At 31.5% G+C, this 18,718-nt stretch overlaps 2 protein-coding genes across 5 annotated transcripts in view; one reads left to right on the top strand and one right to left on the bottom strand.

Moving 5' to 3' along the window:
- Nucleotides 1-2,073: 2,073 nt before the first annotated feature.
- LOC144835589 (uncharacterized) lies at nucleotides 2,074-3,933 on the top strand. The gene is made up of 2 exons (XM_078690673.1): nucleotides 2,074-3,197; nucleotides 3,384-3,933. The coding sequence occupies exons 1-2, from the start codon at nucleotides 2,134-2,136 to the stop codon at nucleotides 3,931-3,933; spliced, it is 1,614 nt and encodes a 537-aa protein (XP_078546799.1). The 5' UTR covers nucleotides 2,074-2,133.
- A 667-nt stretch (nucleotides 3,934-4,600) lies between these two features.
- Nucleotides 4,601-18,718, bottom strand: part of LOC144847089 (extended synaptotagmin-2-like) — a 31,011-nt gene continuing 16,893 nt past the window's right edge. The window contains exons 11-24 of one of the 4 annotated variants that reach the window (XM_078703601.1): nucleotides 18,188-18,273; nucleotides 16,874-16,922; nucleotides 16,304-16,393; nucleotides 15,647-15,742; nucleotides 15,440-15,514; nucleotides 15,052-15,138; nucleotides 14,750-14,899; nucleotides 14,082-14,141; nucleotides 12,511-12,704; nucleotides 7,992-8,084; nucleotides 7,770-7,898; nucleotides 7,486-7,588; nucleotides 7,280-7,329; nucleotides 4,601-6,683 (exon numbers count right to left, since the gene is read on the bottom strand). In XM_078703601.1, the coding sequence (XP_078559727.1) occupies nucleotides 6,623-6,683; nucleotides 7,280-7,329; nucleotides 7,486-7,588; nucleotides 7,770-7,898; nucleotides 7,992-8,084; nucleotides 12,511-12,704; nucleotides 14,082-14,141; nucleotides 14,750-14,899; nucleotides 15,052-15,138; nucleotides 15,440-15,514; nucleotides 15,647-15,742; nucleotides 16,304-16,393; nucleotides 16,874-16,922; nucleotides 18,188-18,273 (1,323 nt within the window). In that variant the 3' untranslated portion in view covers nucleotides 4,601-6,622. Of the gene's footprint in view, nucleotides 6,684-7,279; nucleotides 7,330-7,485; nucleotides 7,589-7,769; nucleotides 7,899-7,991; nucleotides 8,088-10,480; nucleotides 11,706-12,510; nucleotides 12,705-14,081; nucleotides 14,142-14,749; nucleotides 14,900-15,051; nucleotides 15,139-15,439; nucleotides 15,515-15,646; nucleotides 15,743-16,303; nucleotides 16,394-16,873; nucleotides 16,923-18,187; nucleotides 18,274-18,514; nucleotides 18,598-18,718 lie in introns of those variants that run through there. The other 3 variants (XM_078703600.1, XM_078703599.1, XM_078703602.1) reach the window with 3 other exon arrangements.

Raw genomic sequence — 18,718 nt, 5'->3', positions numbered from 1 at the left:
ATACTGCTCTGGAAACCGTACTGATTTAAAAACAAGGCCAACAGCCATAAGTCGCGTGCTCTCAGAAAAAAATGAACTTTCAAAAAGTAATGTAGGCCTACTTTAAAACTTTTCTGTACATCAAAACAGTACAAAAAGTACAGAAAAGCGATAAAACGTATAGTGATACCGGACCGACAGACAGACCGACAGACCGACCGACCGACATAGTGAACTATAGAGTCGCGTCCACGCGACTAAAAACAATTATACCAATACTATTATTATATTATTATTCGAGCTGTGGTAGAAAAGGAAGAAGTTCTACAGCTATATAATTTATTATATTCATAAGTAATTTACAGTATTATTATTTCCAAAAAATAAACTCCAAAACCTAATGTAATGCTAGAAATAAGTTTGGCCGACCGACTAAAAAAGAAGAATTTTTATTCATAGAGAAATGTTACTGATTCATAAAGAACAATTACAGTAATATTCCTATTACCTCAAGTAATGTCACAAAAGGAAGAAAAAATAAAAGAGGTGTTGTGGTAAATTTCCAGTTTGATTTAATTATACGAGAGCTACTTTATTTTTTTTTTACAAGATTGTGTTTATATTTCTCATAAATACGGGGAAAAGAAGAACGAAACAATTATTCAATTCAATATACTATAGATTTTAAAATGTTATGTCAAAATGTTTCTGTTGATGCTAGTGGCAATCGAAACAAAACACCACATGGAACATTGATGTAGTACTAAACATTTTAAAACTCATTTCAACCAGTGCTTCAGTTAACCTTAAGTGAAGAAAAACAAATACTATTTGTATGACATCAGTTGACTCTGGACATAATAAAACATAACACATACTTTAGCTTAATGTTATGTTAAATAATTCACAGATTGAACAAGTGGATATAACATTGACTTTGATATCCGGGGGCTAAGCTTTTAACTTGAGATGTAAGTTCGCCGCTAGGTGAAGAACGAAGAACAGTGTTCAACTGATAATGGAACTTAAAGACTGCACGGCCAGTACAATGGAAATAACAAACATATTTTAACTACGTAGTAATAATTACTATGTGGAATATCCTTATTTGTAAAAAAACTAATACTGTATCTGTATATACATAGTGGTAGGCTACCACTAGGTAGGTACAATAAAAAATTGTGCTTCTGGAATAAAAATGTGATCAACAGAGATTCAGCAACATTTGCAGTAGGTATTTTACATTCAAGATGACAATTGTTTTGAAGCTGCAGGTATCATTTCTGTAACAAATAATCAAGAATATCAATGAATGAATTTAAAAATTAGTTCAGATTATATTTTTAAAGTAATGGATGTTTTTTCATTACTACTTTTACTACTATTGTACATAATTATAACAAAATATAAAGCATTTGGCTTTTCTTATCTGTACATTAAAAAAAATAGATCCAAAACTTACCAGAACTTACGTGTTTAGCCTCCTTTCTACTAGACATTTAAACCTAGACTCTAAAAATCCCATTCCTTATAATGTGTACAGCCAGACATAATAAGCTTTAAAATAATATCAAGCTTGATCAAGTAACCAGTGTTAATAAATAAGATTCAGTTTAGCTCTGTACGTTACCATACCCATTTTGGTTGTACTTGAACACATGTGATAATACATAGGATCTAGTTTGTGATTCGTTTATCAAACCCATTTTTGTGGTCCTTGAGACCAGTGATAATAAATAGAATTTAGTTTAGCACTGTGCGCTAGCATACCCATTTTGGTGGTACTTGAACACAGTCGAAATTTTGCACTTTTTCGAAAAATGGCCAAAATATGGCCTTTTAAAAAAATCAATTATTATTGCTATATATGCGCATATATCACGTTATTATATGATGGTGTCATATTAACCAGTTATGTTAAATACTAAAAGGGTCGAATTATGTGCGCATATAATATTGCTTTATACGCGTTTCAGTTTAAAAAGTTTGTTTGATATAAAGCGCCCTCATGAACAACCGAACATTGCACTGTGGATGATTTGTCAAATAATATTGCTGTATTTCCGGTTTTATAGTTAAGTTTAAAGTCAGACAGCGCCGTATAAGTAATATCAGCTCATTTTTTGTTTACTACTATTTACAACTGTGTATATAATGTTCAGTCGGTTGTACAGTTGTTGGGTTTTACTGATTTTCGCAGACTTTACTTACTGTAAGAAGAAAAAATGCTACGACGTTAATCCATTAGTTTTGAACACTACAGTGCAGTCACCGGACGTTCTAAAATGTCCTAAAACGTGTCATTGCAAATACTGTCGACACAACCTCACACCTAGTGCATCTATAATAACATATCTTCATTATGTTGACTGTTCAAGTCGAGGATTTACGCGGGTTCCAGTTAACGATCTACCCACCGATGCAGTTGTACTGCAATTTTCTAGGAACAGTATTTCAAAGTTGAGTGCTGATACATTTAAGAGTACTCCGATCGCAAGTTATATAGACCTCTCATCAAATAAGCTAGACCACAGCAATATAGACGATAATGCATTTCGAGGACTTGCACAGCTTCAGAAACTTAAATTATCGAACAATGGTGGGCTTTCTATAGTTCATAAGAAATGGCTTGAGCCACTTATTTCTTTACAACGGATATCTTTTGAAAATTCGCATGTGAGAGTAGTTGAAAAAGATGCATTTTCTCATCTTCAAAATCTAACCATTGTCGTGCTGAACAACAACGGTATTCGTAAATTACCACAAGACTTGTTTCATCAATTACCAAACTTAGCTCGTGTAATCCTTCAATATAACTCGATTGCTAGTCTTCCGTCAAATATGTTCTCCGGTTCACCTAATATACTTGAAATAAACGTAGCTTACAATCAATTAACTGGTATTACAAAAGAGGTTCACTTACAGGATTTAAATAGTCTGAAGAAAGTGAGCCTCCAAAACAACCCATATGCGTGTGACTGTGGAATTGTCTGGCTAAAAGAATGGCTAAATGCTACGTCGGTACAAGTGTTATCTTACGATCAAATCAGGTGTGCAAGTGGACCATCAGAAGTGATAAAAAAGTGTGTTTCAGCGATCGATGAAGATGTGCTACATTGTCAATCGCGTACCCTAATGATAATTGTTGTATCGTGTTCTGTTTTTGCCTTTGCTTTTAGTATAGCGTTTTTAATTTTCTATCACCGATGGAATATAAGGTAAGTTAATTAGTAACTTGGTTCCCGTACCAACAATACAGTAGAATTGAACTTGGCAACCATCAGAACAATTTATTTAAATTAATAGAGATAGTAAATATACATGCATACTTCTTATCCAGATACTACATAACTAGTTTGATACTTACGTACAGTTATTTATGCGTTATCTATATTATATTTCAGATATTTTTACCAAAGACGAAAATTACGTAAGCAGTACGAACGTATTACACAGAGTTTAGCCCCGCCCCTAGACCAAAACATACAGTACGACGCATTTATATCTTATAATAGTAAAGATCAAGATTGGATTGTTAAGGTCCTTCAGCCTACGCTAGAAGCACCTCCTTATAACCTTAAGCTCTGTGTAGACTACCGGGACTTTTTGGTTGGTGAAGCCATTGCTCAAAACATTGCCAATTCTGTGAAATTCAGTCGAAAAACTGTTCTGGTCATCACTAAGCATTTTGTACACAGTGAATGGTGTCACTTTGAAATGGAGATGGCGCATAACCGCACGTTTGATACGCACGAAGATGTGTTTGTCACCATTTTACTCGAAGATGTAAAAGTATCATCGATGCCTTTACTACTGAAAAAGGTGTTGAAAAAAAGGACGTATATTGAATGGCCGAAGGAAGAGGGTCGGGATGTGTTTTGGATGCGTTTAGCAAGAGCAATTGATTCACCGAATGTTCCGTTAGAAGCATCACGCACCGTCACTAATTATTAAAGCGTCGTGCACATGGTTCGTGTATTTGGAGCATGTTCATATTCATTTTATTCACTTATTGACGGTATAGAAAATAGAGTTTTTATTAGTTAAGTTCGCAATTATTCGATTCAAATTCCATTAGCAAACAGAATCGGGAGTTAGATATCTAGGCTACAATTTCATTTTTATCACAAGAAATTGTTGTTTTTTTTCACAAATAGGCCTAAATCCTTGGGAACTCCCTAATTTAAAATGTTTGTAATGTAAAATTATAGAGAACTATACATTACGAATCAAACGAGTAGTTGAGTACTTGATTCGTAATTCTTTGTGGTTTAAAAAATGTAACTAGAGATTCAGCAGTACGATCTTTTTTTCTCCTGGGATAATAAATGTACAATTTTCGGAACCCGGGATGTGGATTTAGACACACGAGAAGGCGACTAAAGCTCTGTCTACACTATCAAACTTAATGTGACAAAAAACATTTGATGTGCCCATATATGGGCATGATGATGTCATATCACTACCATATTTGGGCATATCACTACCATATTTGGGCACATCAAATTGTTTTTAGTTTGATAGTGTAGTAGAGCTTTACTTCCAACGATTACATTTTTAACTTGCTTCACATAGAATGATAACTACTATCAACATAGTTTTGTAATAAATTCTTTATTAGAATATAAATTAAGTTAAAAGCATAGACAAAAGTACAATATGCTTTTATAGTTTTTTTTAAAGATGTATTGTCCCTTGAAACACAAAAAAATGGTCAAAATATTCTAAATTTAAATTGGCCATATCAAAGTAATATTAAAGTTATTCACTTCACTTAAGTTATTTTCGACTTATTCAATTAAGTCGAAAATTCCAAAAGCAACAAGTTTACGTAAATAACAGGTAAATTAGTTTGATTACATTTGTCTGGAAAATCGTCGCGAGCGAAAGTAAACAAACATTTCAAACCACGAGTACGCATTATGCATGATGCTAATTAGGATTGTTTACAACTCGTCACGATTGAGAAGGTGTTTTCACACAGATCGCGAGGAAGTTTTATGATTATGCATACAGAGTAGCCAAACAAACGCGTTTCATTATGGGATATGTTTTGATGGAAAACTTTGACTGGAAGTCAAAGTTATTTTTTTAACAAAAAAAAAACGTCTGTATTTCAGTTAAATGATTTTTTTCCCGACAGATTTTTTGTGATAGTTAATAACTATTATGATACTTCAAAATGACCCACCTTTTTTCGAAATCTGTTATTTTTTATTTTTTTGGAATTAGTCAAAGGGACAAATACATCTTTAAGCAATAAAAAAAAATACTGTATTGACCTTTCATTTTGTTCTACTCAAGTACATATGAGACTTCAAACAAAACTAAACTGGGTCTTTAATAATTTAATTTAGATATTTTATGGGTTTAACAAAATTATTATGCCATATTATGATTCTTTGAAAGAACGAAACGTTTTTAAAATACCCACAAATTGCAATTTTGTTTGAAAGAACAAAACGTCTCACAATGGGACAACAAATTTTGTTGTTTTTTTTAAATATTAAATATTTTCAGACAATATCTATAAATGTTAATGAATGTTAGTACATCAACAATGTACTATGTCGTAATACTGTTGGAAACCAAGGAGGGCTCTCTCTATAACAATTACGTCACTAAACTAAGTGGGAATCACATTTACAAACATTAACTTGCGTACATCTCATCGATATTTAAACTTGATACCCTTTAATAAATAAAAATCTCTTTTTTCAATGTTCAATGTATTGTTGTCTCTCAAAACAGACGCGACTAACACACCCACTTACACACAGCCAAACCAGAGTCAACATAAAGTTGAAGAAAATACCAAATAACATCGCATCCATAACACAGCCACCCTCATCCCATCCCCAACCCATTAACAAAAAATACATCTGAAGCCGTCATTAAAAAAAATGGGTATACAAATATTTATATATAACAAATCCCATAACACTACTTGAAATCCTAACATAATTCTTACACCTATGTATCTCTCTCATCTCAAATAATTTCTGCTTCTCACACTCTAAACAGCTGAGTCTAAAACTCATTTTCACCTGAAACTAATTCCAGAGGGACATTTCTCACCCCAAATGATGTGTACTAATTAGTAGTAACTTGTACTACTAATGTACACTAATAAAACACATCTTATCTCACCCCAAATTATGTGTGCCTACTCACAACCCAAAAGTAATTCTTTCACCTCTTTTCTCACCTCAAAATATTGACACCAGAACAACTACTCAAAAAGCTATTCGCCCACGCATACACAGGCTACTAATGAAGGCACTTAAATTGACATTACCAATTCAATTATATCTTATTTTCACAGCAGTTATAACTTTTTTTTCAATAAAAAATTCCAATAAAATTTCTTTACAGTGAAAATTGACACAGCAAATAGTCTAATTTAGTAGTTGGCATTGAGATGTGCTTTAGTTTCATCCTAAACATAATTACCTTTTTGATTAAAGAAGCCTCAATGCAAATGAATATTGCAGCGCTATTTGATGCAATTCAAATAAAAGTTGTGAACATATATGCACATTTGCCAAATACTACATTATTTTCCACCGACATCAACAAATTGTTAAAATTGTTTAGTGCCGATTTTTAAGCAGTAAATGTAAAACAACATTTGTGACCAATTTCAAGATGCTGAAATGCGAGATATTGAGTCATCTTCCTCATCATCTTTCTGTAAAACATACCTATAAAAAAAGTTAATTATGCAATCAATGTACTAAACACTCATATTAATATCATTATTATTAGGCCTACGAATTACTTGTCCCCATTACGATGTTTTCTGTGCTCTCACAACATCTCTATCACTTGGGCTAGGCTGTTGAAAGTGAGGCGTAAAACTTTGTGTCTGTCAGTTGTATAGTAATACCTTTACCTCACATATTATATTTATTGTTAAACCTATTTCAATTTTAAGCATATTTAAGCTCTGTCTACACTATCAAACTTTATATGACAAAAAATGTGACATCACACTTTTTTTTTTCAAACTAGTTTGATAGTGTAGACAGAGCTTTACTAATATCTTCTTTTAGTAATTTATTCTTGTTTTTATGTTTGTTATTGTTATTATCAACTTCTTATTACTTTATTGGCTTTTAAGGGTCTTTGCTTAAAAAGCTTTGGTTATTTTGAGATCCTTTTTTCATAACTTTTGCCAATGTTTGTACATTACCTTATGTTTAAGTTTTATGATGATTGATTGGTTATAAATTATTACTAGTCGATTATTGTTTACAATGACAAATCAATGTATATTTATAGAGTGATGAATACATACCAGTCAGAGTTTCCCGTGCTTAAGTCCATTGAATTCAGTGGTATTTCAACCTGTAATAGCAAAATGTGTATACACTTTACTTGAAATGCAAATATGGGCTAAGATAATATCATTTGAGTCAATATTATGATTTTCACTTCTATTTTTAAAAAATGCTTTCTTTAGGCCTACAATGGAGTTACATTTAGAATGGTTTTATTTCTTACCTTGCCTAAACAAGTTGTACTAACAGACAAAAATGCAGAGTTTTTTATACAAACATCAAGATATGCGTCGGACAGGTTACTTTCACTACAGTGAAATTCAAATCTATACAAAAATCAAATATAATGTATTAAATTAAATATAATATAAAATATTAAATAATTATATTGTAATAATATTGTAATATGTAGAAATATGTACATTGTGCTGTATTTGAAAACAATTTGTGTACTGTTTTTTGTTATTTTTTAATGGAATTGTAAAAAAAGTTTTTAAAAAAGTATACCTTTCATTAAAAATTGGATTTCTTGTTTTCTTGATAACTTTTGTCTTATGTCGACTGCTTTTATCTGGCATTAAATATATTCGTACATATGCATTAGAAGTCCGATCTGAATTGATGCCAATAATTTGCCTGCAAATAATTCCCATTATTATAATTTGTATGGTTAAATTACCTGAAGTACTACTCAAGTTTTTTTTTTAAATTCAACAAAAGAATATTTACGTGGCTTTCTGTACCAACACTGTCAACTTTGACCTTGCTTTACTGTAGCTTAGACTCAGCTGCAGACGACCATATGGGTAAAGTGCTTGCAAACTTCTGGAAGGGAATAAAAAGAAATTGTTATAATTTATATATTTATAAAATTAAATATAGTATGCTTTGTTTACAGGTTATCAACAAACAGAAAAACATCTCATCTAAAGAGAGAGAGATTAAGATTATATTGTTTATACTATGGCTAAAACATTTTAAAGGAGGCGAAATTAAAGGTCTCAAAGTTTATAATATAGGCCTACTACAATAAAAACAGCCCCTAGAACACGAAATTGGGCCGACTTTAGGGGGTGGGACTATTATACCCGGGGAAACCCTGGTTCATGGAAAATACAATTGGTAAGCATTTCTTGTAAAAACACATCTGAACTGGCTACATCCAGACCAAAAGTCAATACTGGGACTATACTCAGGGATATGCCTGTTTGTGAAATCAGACATAAAGTAGGGTTGGGACTAGACCTAAAGTGGGATTATACCATGAATATATACAGAAGTAGTAAGTTCTCCATAGTAATATATAGTACAATTACTATCTTAGCATTATTTTATACAATTATAATATGAATATCTTAATCGAATGAAATGCACATTTGTGAAATGATTTTCTAGCTGAAATTGTTTTAACCCTTATTATAGGCAAACATGCAAACCATGTTAATATGAGTGTAAACAATAAAGGGTATTTCCTAAAACAGTATTTGATATAAAACAAAGTATAAGATTACATTATACAGACATAAAGGCTGATCCAATACAATCATCATGCATTAGTTATGCTAACATGTTTTTTTCTCAATACAACGACCACAACTAACCATTCAAATATGTATTCAACTTTCAAACTCCAATGAAAGAAGGTAACTACTGTATAATCGAAAATGAAAGTGGTCATATGATCCCATTTGTAACAATAGAATGCTTATGTTTTACCATGAACCTATAACCTAATTTTTTAGGTCCACTGTTCTACCCTTCAAAAGTTTATTGTTATGAAAGTAATGATAGGCATACAGTATTGCCATGTTATATTCAACTATGGGTACTTTTTACACAAAATTTTATTGAGGAAGTTATGTAGCGCATCAATACACAAGGGATATAAAAGTGACCACAATTTTACTGGGGTGGGCATCTTTTCATGTTATGACTAATTTAAAAACTCTATAAAACTAATAAAATTCTGGGTACACAAAATTCAATTAGGAAAGTTACTGTATTTGAAATTCTTGCATTCCTATTATTCTAGTTGTTTGTACATGAAAACAATGTATATGCTGTGGTATTTAGACAACATGTTAGTAACATTAGCACATATATGTTAAATTTTGAGACAATGATTTATATATTTTATATTCTTGATAATACACAACTAATGTAAACATAGTGTTGAAGACAATTCAGTTTTAAAAACATATTTCTATTATTTTACATAATAGAAACTAGTTGAATAAATATATAGCCCTCTGATAAAATATCACTATACACATTATTTTAAATATCATAGCATCCTTAGTTGTTTACATTGAGGTAGGGCCTCTCTGATGTGGCTTTCAAACAAGCTAGTGTTGCTAGCCTGACCAGGGTGGGACATTGTAACAAATTAATGCAGTGATAAACGACAAGGGGCTGAAATGGACCAGAACATCGGGGCAACACCATACTTTTTCCGAAAGATGCACTTGCTTGTTTGTTTACTGGCTCTCCAGTTTTAGGTCCTTATGCAAGAAGACTTGTTCTACCAATAGAACTTTTGTCAACGAGAGCCTTAAACCTGTGCGGATATTATGGCTGTGGTTGGCAGCATCCCTGTCTTAACCGTTCAGTGACTCAACGATTAATATATTATGGTATACACCAATGATATATATGAAATGATAGTATAAAAAATCATGCATGTTACATGCAAATGCAGAGGAATACACAACTTTACTAGCTGAAGAAGTTGGCATTGAGTAAAACTAACACATGTTTTGTGAATATGAAAGGTTTCCAAATTTAATTCAACATTTTAATTACCATATGACCATGAAATGATACACATTACATTCATAGAAGTTAAGGAAGAATACTTACGATTGCCTAGGTACTTATTGAACGATTGCAAATACATAATTTGTAAATAATTGTATAATTATTTTGCAATTACTTCATTGCAGTTGCAATTTTTAATATTTGTTTTTCTGGATCATTTGATTATATTTGCACATAAAATTATTCTTTTTTTCTTCCAATTACTATTGTATATTTAAGATTACCAAAAAACACATGATTTTATCTTAAATATAACATAAAGTTCTTTTAGTTTGGTTGTGTATATGTAAAATATAATCTCTTGATTATCTTCTCACTTAGAATAAGCGTTTTATCAACTATTATAACTTTAATAAACTAAGGACAAATTGAACCTAAGAACCAGGATGTAAAAAGCCGCTTATTGTTATCAAAACTAAGAGACACTTTTCTACTACTGTATATATGTAATACAGGATATACTAACCACAGTACATTGAGGAAATTGCTGTTAATATGATACTAGGATATGATACAGGTACAGCAAGATCTAAAACTAAATGAAACGCTAAGATAAAGCAGTAAATGATATACACAAAATTTATTTAGCAATCACAAGCACCTGATATTAACTTTTGAAAACGTTCTTTACTAATACTGTAATATCCATGAATATTTTTACAAAAACAACAATCATATTTTATAAAGTATATAACAATAGTAATAAATGATACTACAAATTACTTAACGGTTAGAAAAACACTTTTCTAAACATCATAATGTTACCTTTTTATTTTTTGATTGTATAAATTAATTAGGATAATATTACATCAATCAAATCAACTATATGGTAAGATGAAAAGCTCTGCCTGTAAAACCACCAGGGCCCTGTGGCCTATTGGTAGAAACCCAATAATATATCTATCTTTGACTCATACATTGAAATTTGTGCATATATAATAATAACAATAGGCCTAGCTTCTACAGTAGAATAGTACTTTTATACAATGTGGTGTATTGGTTTTTCGTCTCTTGGTCTCTAATTTGAGGTTAGAGTCTTTAGTAAAAAGCAAAGCTTTTGTGTTTTTGTTACTATAGTACATCTTTACTCTCATACACATTTACTCTCTTATATAATGAATATATTCAAATAGTGTAAAAATTGTAACACAGATATTATAAGTATACTATATAAATAGAACCTTTTTTAAATATAAATTGTTTACTATAAATAAATTTATAACTGCATGAACAATTCTTTGGATATAATTATAATAAAGTTTTCATGATTTTTAGTTGCACTGGAAGAATAGCAGCAACACTATATACAATAATCAGATATAACAAACACAGGTTGGATCCTAGATTGTCCAATCATGTACAATAAAGAGACTGCTCTCTGGTTTTGTGTAAAAGATATCAAAAGTTTAGTTATAACAAACAGTCTCTTTTTTATTCAATTTCTATACTATATTTTACAAAATCAGACAACAGAGCTGTTTCAACACCTTTTCTCTTAGAATCTTAGAGGGTTTCTTCTGATTTAATGATTCTCCCCGTCTTTTTAAATTACCATCATCATCTATATCAAGACTTATCTCTGTTTCTCCTTCTCCGTGTTCCGAATGGACATCATCAGAAATGCAGCTTGTGAAGAAATGGTTATACTAAGCGATATCTTTAGAAAATTGTATAACTTAACATGCACTAGATGGTCTCAACTACATGTAGTGAACTTACAGACAAAACACATATTACTAGTATCCTACTAATACTCATAGCAAAACTATAACACACCTAACACAAAATGTTTACTAAATGACACCAAACACTTCGGTTCTCAAACCAAAAGTAAGTTTACAGAAAACAAAAGGAAATAGTAACTAAAATGTATGTTGTTTAAGGTATGGCATGTATGACACAATACAGACATATTAGTAAGTAAGCAAACTAAAGATACAGGATTCCAATTTAAGTACACACCTATAATTAATAAAGCTAAATAAATAAGATAAAAATAAATACAAAATATTGAAAGCACTCAGAACATAGACAATAAATAATGCAGGGAAGATGGGCATTACTAGTTAATTTAACATTTAACTAGATGAATTTAACAGTTTTGCAATGATCTAACAATCATAGAAATGAATAAAATGAATACAGTAACGTCTAATGTTTTTGTGAAATCAATGACATGACCAAAATATACTGTAATGAAATTCAGTTAACAGAAATCTCAATAATACTGTTTAACAATAATATAGAGTAAAACTAAAATAAAGATTTGTTTGACAGAATCATAAAATTAAATAAAAACAACTAATATGTTCACTGCTAATATGAATATAAAAAAACACTTGATAAATTATCAAAATATAAACTTCGATACTATAAAAGGGTACGAAAAACATAATAAGAGGACTAAATATGTGTGATGAACATGACTTACTTGGTAGAATCAAGATGGCGTTTTCTTAACTCAGTATTTGCGTTATCATCGTTCATCATTAGGTCTTCAATACCATTGTGATTTCCATTGAAGACATGCTCATCAGCATCAGTTTGTAGAGTATTGTCATTGTCATCCTCGTCGTCATCTTCATCCACATTTACGCTGCTAACACTTCCACTTCTCCGTACAACCTTGGTGAAAGTCAATCAACTTTATTTATAGATCAGTATATCAAACAAAAATGGTTTGCTAACTTAGTTTTCGCAGCCCCAAAACAATTTAATTTTTAGTTAATTACTAACCAATAAAGTGAACATGATCAGTCATTCCCAGAGAACATAATTAATATCATTTCTGATGGATGTCAAATCTTATATTTTACCGATATAAAAGACGATATCTGTTATATTACATATCCAACAACAAGTAGAATATCTGCTGGGTCGGGTAGCTAGGCTAGGCCTTACTTTGCGAAGAATAATATACAGATAATTACTAATTAATGATTCCTTGGCAATAAAATAATCACTAGCCTAAGTTGTTTAAATAATAACAGAAGCATTTCCACAAATAAGCCTACATTAATAATATTATTATCAGGTAGGCCTAGGCCGAATAAATAATAATCTTTGTGCCGAATCACCGGATGTTCGCCGCGTTGCGCGTACCGAGTTACTACTATGAGTATTAACCAATCACAAACGGTCTTTCATCACATCTAGAGAGGACTAATAACAAATGAGGGCGATGTATGCATAGTTTAAATAGTTTAATTGATTAATTTCTTCTAGCAAGTTCCGTGGCACAGTGCATGAAGCGCTGTCTTGCGATGGAGTGACAATTTCATCGCAAGTTCAAGTCCCAGTAGATGACTTTTGTTTATTTATCGCCAAACGCGAGTGTTGCCACACGAAAATTACACAGTCAATATCATCGTACTCGAGAATTTGCTGGATTATTTAGTTGAATGACAAGGACACGATAATTACGTGAAAATTACTCAGTCAATATCATCATACTCGAGGATATATACGATTTACAAACCTTGCAGCAGTAGTCATGTGATGCAGTTTCAACCAATTACGTTCACGTATTTACATAGGCTATGTAATATTATTATTTATCTGATAATTATCTGATTTGAATGAGATAATTATCGGTTAGTTTTTATTGGTTAATTATCGGTTAATTTTTGGCTTCGGAAACACGACCAAAATGCCAGTCATAATGCAATAAAACAACGATTTTATTGGGAAAAAACTTAGTCTGCTGAAATCGGACGGAAATCAATGTACTGCGAATACTGGTATTTAAAATAAATGGTTCATTGATAAAACAAATGAGTGAACATTTATAACATTTAAAGGAACAAGACCCATGTAAATTAATTGGATATATATACAGTATTTGATATATTTTACATCTAATTCAGAATTTCTTTATCAAATGTCAAGTTAATAAAAGAAAATAGTTTAAATAAATGTATTAATTTAATAATTTTTGCACAAATAAATTTATTAACTGCACTAGTATTATTATATTTGCTTATTTTGATTACATTTTCTTACCATAAATGCCTTAGGATCTGAAACACTCATTTTGCTTTTCTTGGGAGCTGCTTCTAGCGCCTAATTAAAATAAAAGTAGAAAAATTTAAAATAAAATGAAAAGTATACAATAACCTTAATGAGACAGAGAAATGTGATGTGTCCATATATGGACATGATGACATCATATCACTACCATGTTTGGGCACATCACACTTTTTTGTCAAACTAGTTTGAATGAAACAGAGCTTTAGCAACGTTTACAAGGTGCTGAAACTGTGCCATGGGTCAGAAGACCACATAACTTAAATTTCTTCAATGAGGGAGAAGTACAGTATTACCAGAACAAACAAATAAATCAAGCTCTAAAAAACTGAGTGAAATACTTCGCAAAATAAAGAGATCAACAGAGGGCATGCTGTTTATAATTTAAAGATAAATAATTTAAGATAAAGATAACTCAAGATTTTAATACGCATTTGTGATGTGCAGACTAAGTTTGCCATTAGAGGCGCTGCGCTGCTCTACAACCAGCAAAGCTACTCCCAGCAACCACTAACATCCAGTCATTGCCAGATGAAGACTTGTTGACAACAAGTTGAACAGTCGCACATGTACGTATTTAATTACCTGTTTATCGTAAAGAATTGTATACAGATTAAACATATCTGTTTATGTTCATTACTTACTCTGACACAAAGTCGTACAAACAACCTGCTTTGTGGACCCGAGTGATCCACATTAAAAGGCTGCTCTAGGACAAAATCTGGCTGAGACAAAACACGACGCAAGGGAATATTCAACACACCAACAGATTTGTCTTTCTTACTGTCTTTTATCTGGTAAATAAATATAAGTAAACAAAACCCAAAATTATTAATAAATGATGAAAAAAGCTTTCTTGAAAACAAAAAAGTTTAATTTTTCAATTTTAAATAAAAGTGAAATTATAAATTTTTGGGAATAACACATTGATTTTATAGATTCTTACCGTTACATCAAGTGATTGGACATTTGGATCTTGCACAAGAAAATGAAACACTTGTTCCCAAACGGGACTGCTGTTATCAACAATTATCTAAAATAGAAGAATGTAATGAGAAAAATAAAATACAATTTAAATTTTATCCAAGTTAATAAAGAATATACATGCTTAACAAAACTACTCTCTGGTATGGTTAGTTTCTACAACAGGATTGGAAATTGGAGCAGCTGAAAATTGAGTGAGAAAGGTTGTGAACAATTAGCCAATGTTGCTATGCTGTATTGTTTTCAGAGTCTATTAATGCTTAATACAATCACAACAAGATTCTGGCATAGTAGTTTGCAGAAAATAATTTGGCTTTTGATAATAACTAGTAACTAGTTTCAGAACTTACACGACTTTTGTGTTCCACGTGACCTAAGGACAGCAGACAGTACGGACTTGGCAAACTAGACGATTTCTTGGACGTCTATATGACAATGTAAAAATAATCTATTATTTTGAATGGAGTTATCAATGTACAGTACATGCTAGCTCATCAACTGTTGCGCCAACCATTCTCAGAATAATGAATCATACAGTACATAATTATCATACTTACAGGTAAATCTTTGGCCGAGTCAAGGCGAACAATTAAAATTGCTGATGACACAAGTTCACCCATTGTGGACTCAATATGACGACACTGAGCAAGTTGCTAAAAAAATATGTATGAATATAACATGAGTGAAATAAACATTTAAATTTATAAATTTTAATTCATATGCAACATGTATATGATTACGATTTATCTATAACTTTTACCAACAATATTTGACAATAAAGATTTAGAAAACAGTGTATACACATCTATATTTACAATAGCAATTTTACACCGTAAATAAAAAAGCACAAATGTGTGATACTCGGGGTACAGCAAAAGAAGCTGTAATGACGTCATAAGACGGGATGTGACGTCACATACACATCAATAACCTTGCTACCAAATAGTTTATACGGCTATACAGTACCATCTTTGAGACGTCATATGGCTGCATCCGGTTTGAAATTTTAAAATCCGGCTAATCTATAGCTTTGAGGGCATGTCCCAGCTCAATACTACAACGACTAAGGGAGGAGTAGCACTTTATAAATCGCACTTTTTACTCAATAGTGTCGTATGAAAGAGGAGAAGATGAGAGAGTCCCAGACTCGGGTACCCCGAGTAAAAATAAATATGTTAGATAAACAAATGTGCAATTTTGCTTTTAGTACTTACAACATTTAGGTCGTTCATTGTGTGACTCAAGCTAAGCCATGTTAAGTTTATGTGTAGTTCACCATTTGTAGCATCTTCTAAAGGTAACCACTACAATAAGAACATGAATATGTCAAATCTTATAATACTGTAAACTTGTCATGTTAAGTGTTATTATGTTATATTAATTATTATCATATATTATTATTATCAAGCATTATGTTTAACTTATATACAAACAAATGTAGCATTTCTTTAGTCCGATTTTTAATATGCGGCTAAAGTTTTGATCGCCGCAATGTAAGTGTCAAGTTTTGTGTTCGTTACAAAATGGAGGTTGTGCTGAATTTTTCCGGATCATCAGCACAATTTTAACCTTCCAAAAACAAAATTACAATGCAATTTCCAGGGATGTGAGCGCCATTACATTCCTAAAATTAGTCCCGGGAAGAGGATTTTAGGCCGCAAAATAAAAAGTTTGCGGAACGCTGCTTTAGTCAACTTGAATTTACAATTCTGATATAAATTCTAAAAAAACTGCAAAAGCATTTCCTAAATAAATACAGCAAATAATGTGAATAGCATACTCACTGAATCCAGGCTTCCAGCTTGTGAAATATGATCAATGTCAAGACTTAGGCTAAAAATGTAAACAAAACAATTATAAAATAAAACAATTACGTTCATTGTTACCATATGAATTTGATTCCCAATTTCAATGAAAATATAACAATTTAGTATTGTGATGATGTTTTTTCTTGAGATGAATGACTAGTGCAAAATTGTTTTTTTGAGATGAGGCAACTGGTGGCACATCATCTAACAAAAAAATTAGTGAGTTGATGTTTTCCTTGATATGAGATGACTGGTGCATCAAACAAATTGTTATGTAATACTGTACAGTCAATTCTCAAAAATAAATTATAGAAATGCATGTTTCATATGCATTCCCCTTATCCCCCAAGCTGTATCTCTTTTTGCCTCTTATAACACTTTCCCCTTGCTTCCCCTACTCATATTATACTGTTCCCTTCCACTACCTACACACCTTACACTCTGGTGCAAATGAATCAAACAAAAAAGGTGGTATCAAATATTAGTTTACCTATTGTTTGTAGATATAAATAATTGTGCAAAAACATATGGAGTAATACTCATAAACTGATTGTCGATGGATTAATAAAACAACATAATAAAAAATCAAACATGATCACAATTGAAAAATTGAATGTTCAAATGATTCCTCATCATCTCTATGATGTCAACTACACACACATGGGTTACCAATGATATAGAAATATTTGGTGAGAGATAGTGCTGCCATGATAATGTTGGGCTAGAGGCTCAGTTGTATTGTAGGTGCAGAGTGGTGCAAGTACAGTAGATATAATTTCTATTATAGATGAAATATATTGATTATAATAATTGTTTAAATATATATATATATATAAAATATATAATTCCTTATAATATATAAATAAATGCTTGTTAGAATGGAATAGTATAGTACATAGTATAAAGGTAGTCAAATTTAATAATATGACGACCTATACACATATACGTGCTTTTGAGATAGGCAGGAGTAGTTTTATAATCTCGACTACCATTTTATGTTTCTGCCAAAAATACCATTACGTCCACCACTACTGCTACAACTCCTAGGCAACCACCCTTAATTGTGCAGATTAATTACACCCCCAACAAAGTACAACATTAGGCTTCAATTACCTATAATGATTTTTTCTGCTTTAAATGACACAAAAAGGAAAACTGGAAGTCAAAAATTATTAAACCATCATCCCAACTTTCTATTTTGTTAGACAGTTTTGAAATGTTATATGGAAAGCATGTTTTGCCAATATTGGGAGGTTAAAGGTCAACACTTGACCTCAGACTCCCACTCACTTTCCAAGAGGGTCATCTGAACTGTGTGTATCATAATCAAAGAGGTCTAGGTTTAGAAACTGCCCATCAATCACATCAACTACTGCCTGAAATTAAAAATTTAATGTCAATGTCAATCTTTTTTTTTTATAAAGAAAAGGGGTATGACCACATCTATTCCAATGAGAAGTAGTTCCATACTTTTTGTACAATAGTAAAGTAATTGAAAATAATCGCACAGAGTGAGATTTCTCGACATTTCAGAAAAAACTTTTCAATCATCAATCGCTAAAGTATGGAACCACAAAACAAGATTGAAATACACATGGCATCCGCCGCAAGACTCACTTTCCCATAGGGTCATCTTTGTCTGCGTCTTTATCAAAAAGGTCAATTTCCACTGTCTGCCCGAGTTTCTCAAACACGACAACCTAGAGACAAATAAGAGCCTTGCAAACTGGTCATAACCAATCATGCATTTCCTTATATGATTCGTTCTAAATTAACTAAAAAAAAAGTGTATTATTATTATTATTTATGCCTATTATTGAG

Source organism: Antedon bifida, chromosome 1 (assembly GCF_963402885.1).
Source record: "Antedon bifida chromosome 1, ecAntBifi1.1, whole genome shotgun sequence".
NCBI classification, from domain to species: Eukaryota; Metazoa; Echinodermata; class Crinoidea; order Comatulida; family Antedonidae; genus Antedon; species Antedon bifida.
This window is presented reverse-complemented; position numbering and strand designations above follow the sequence as displayed.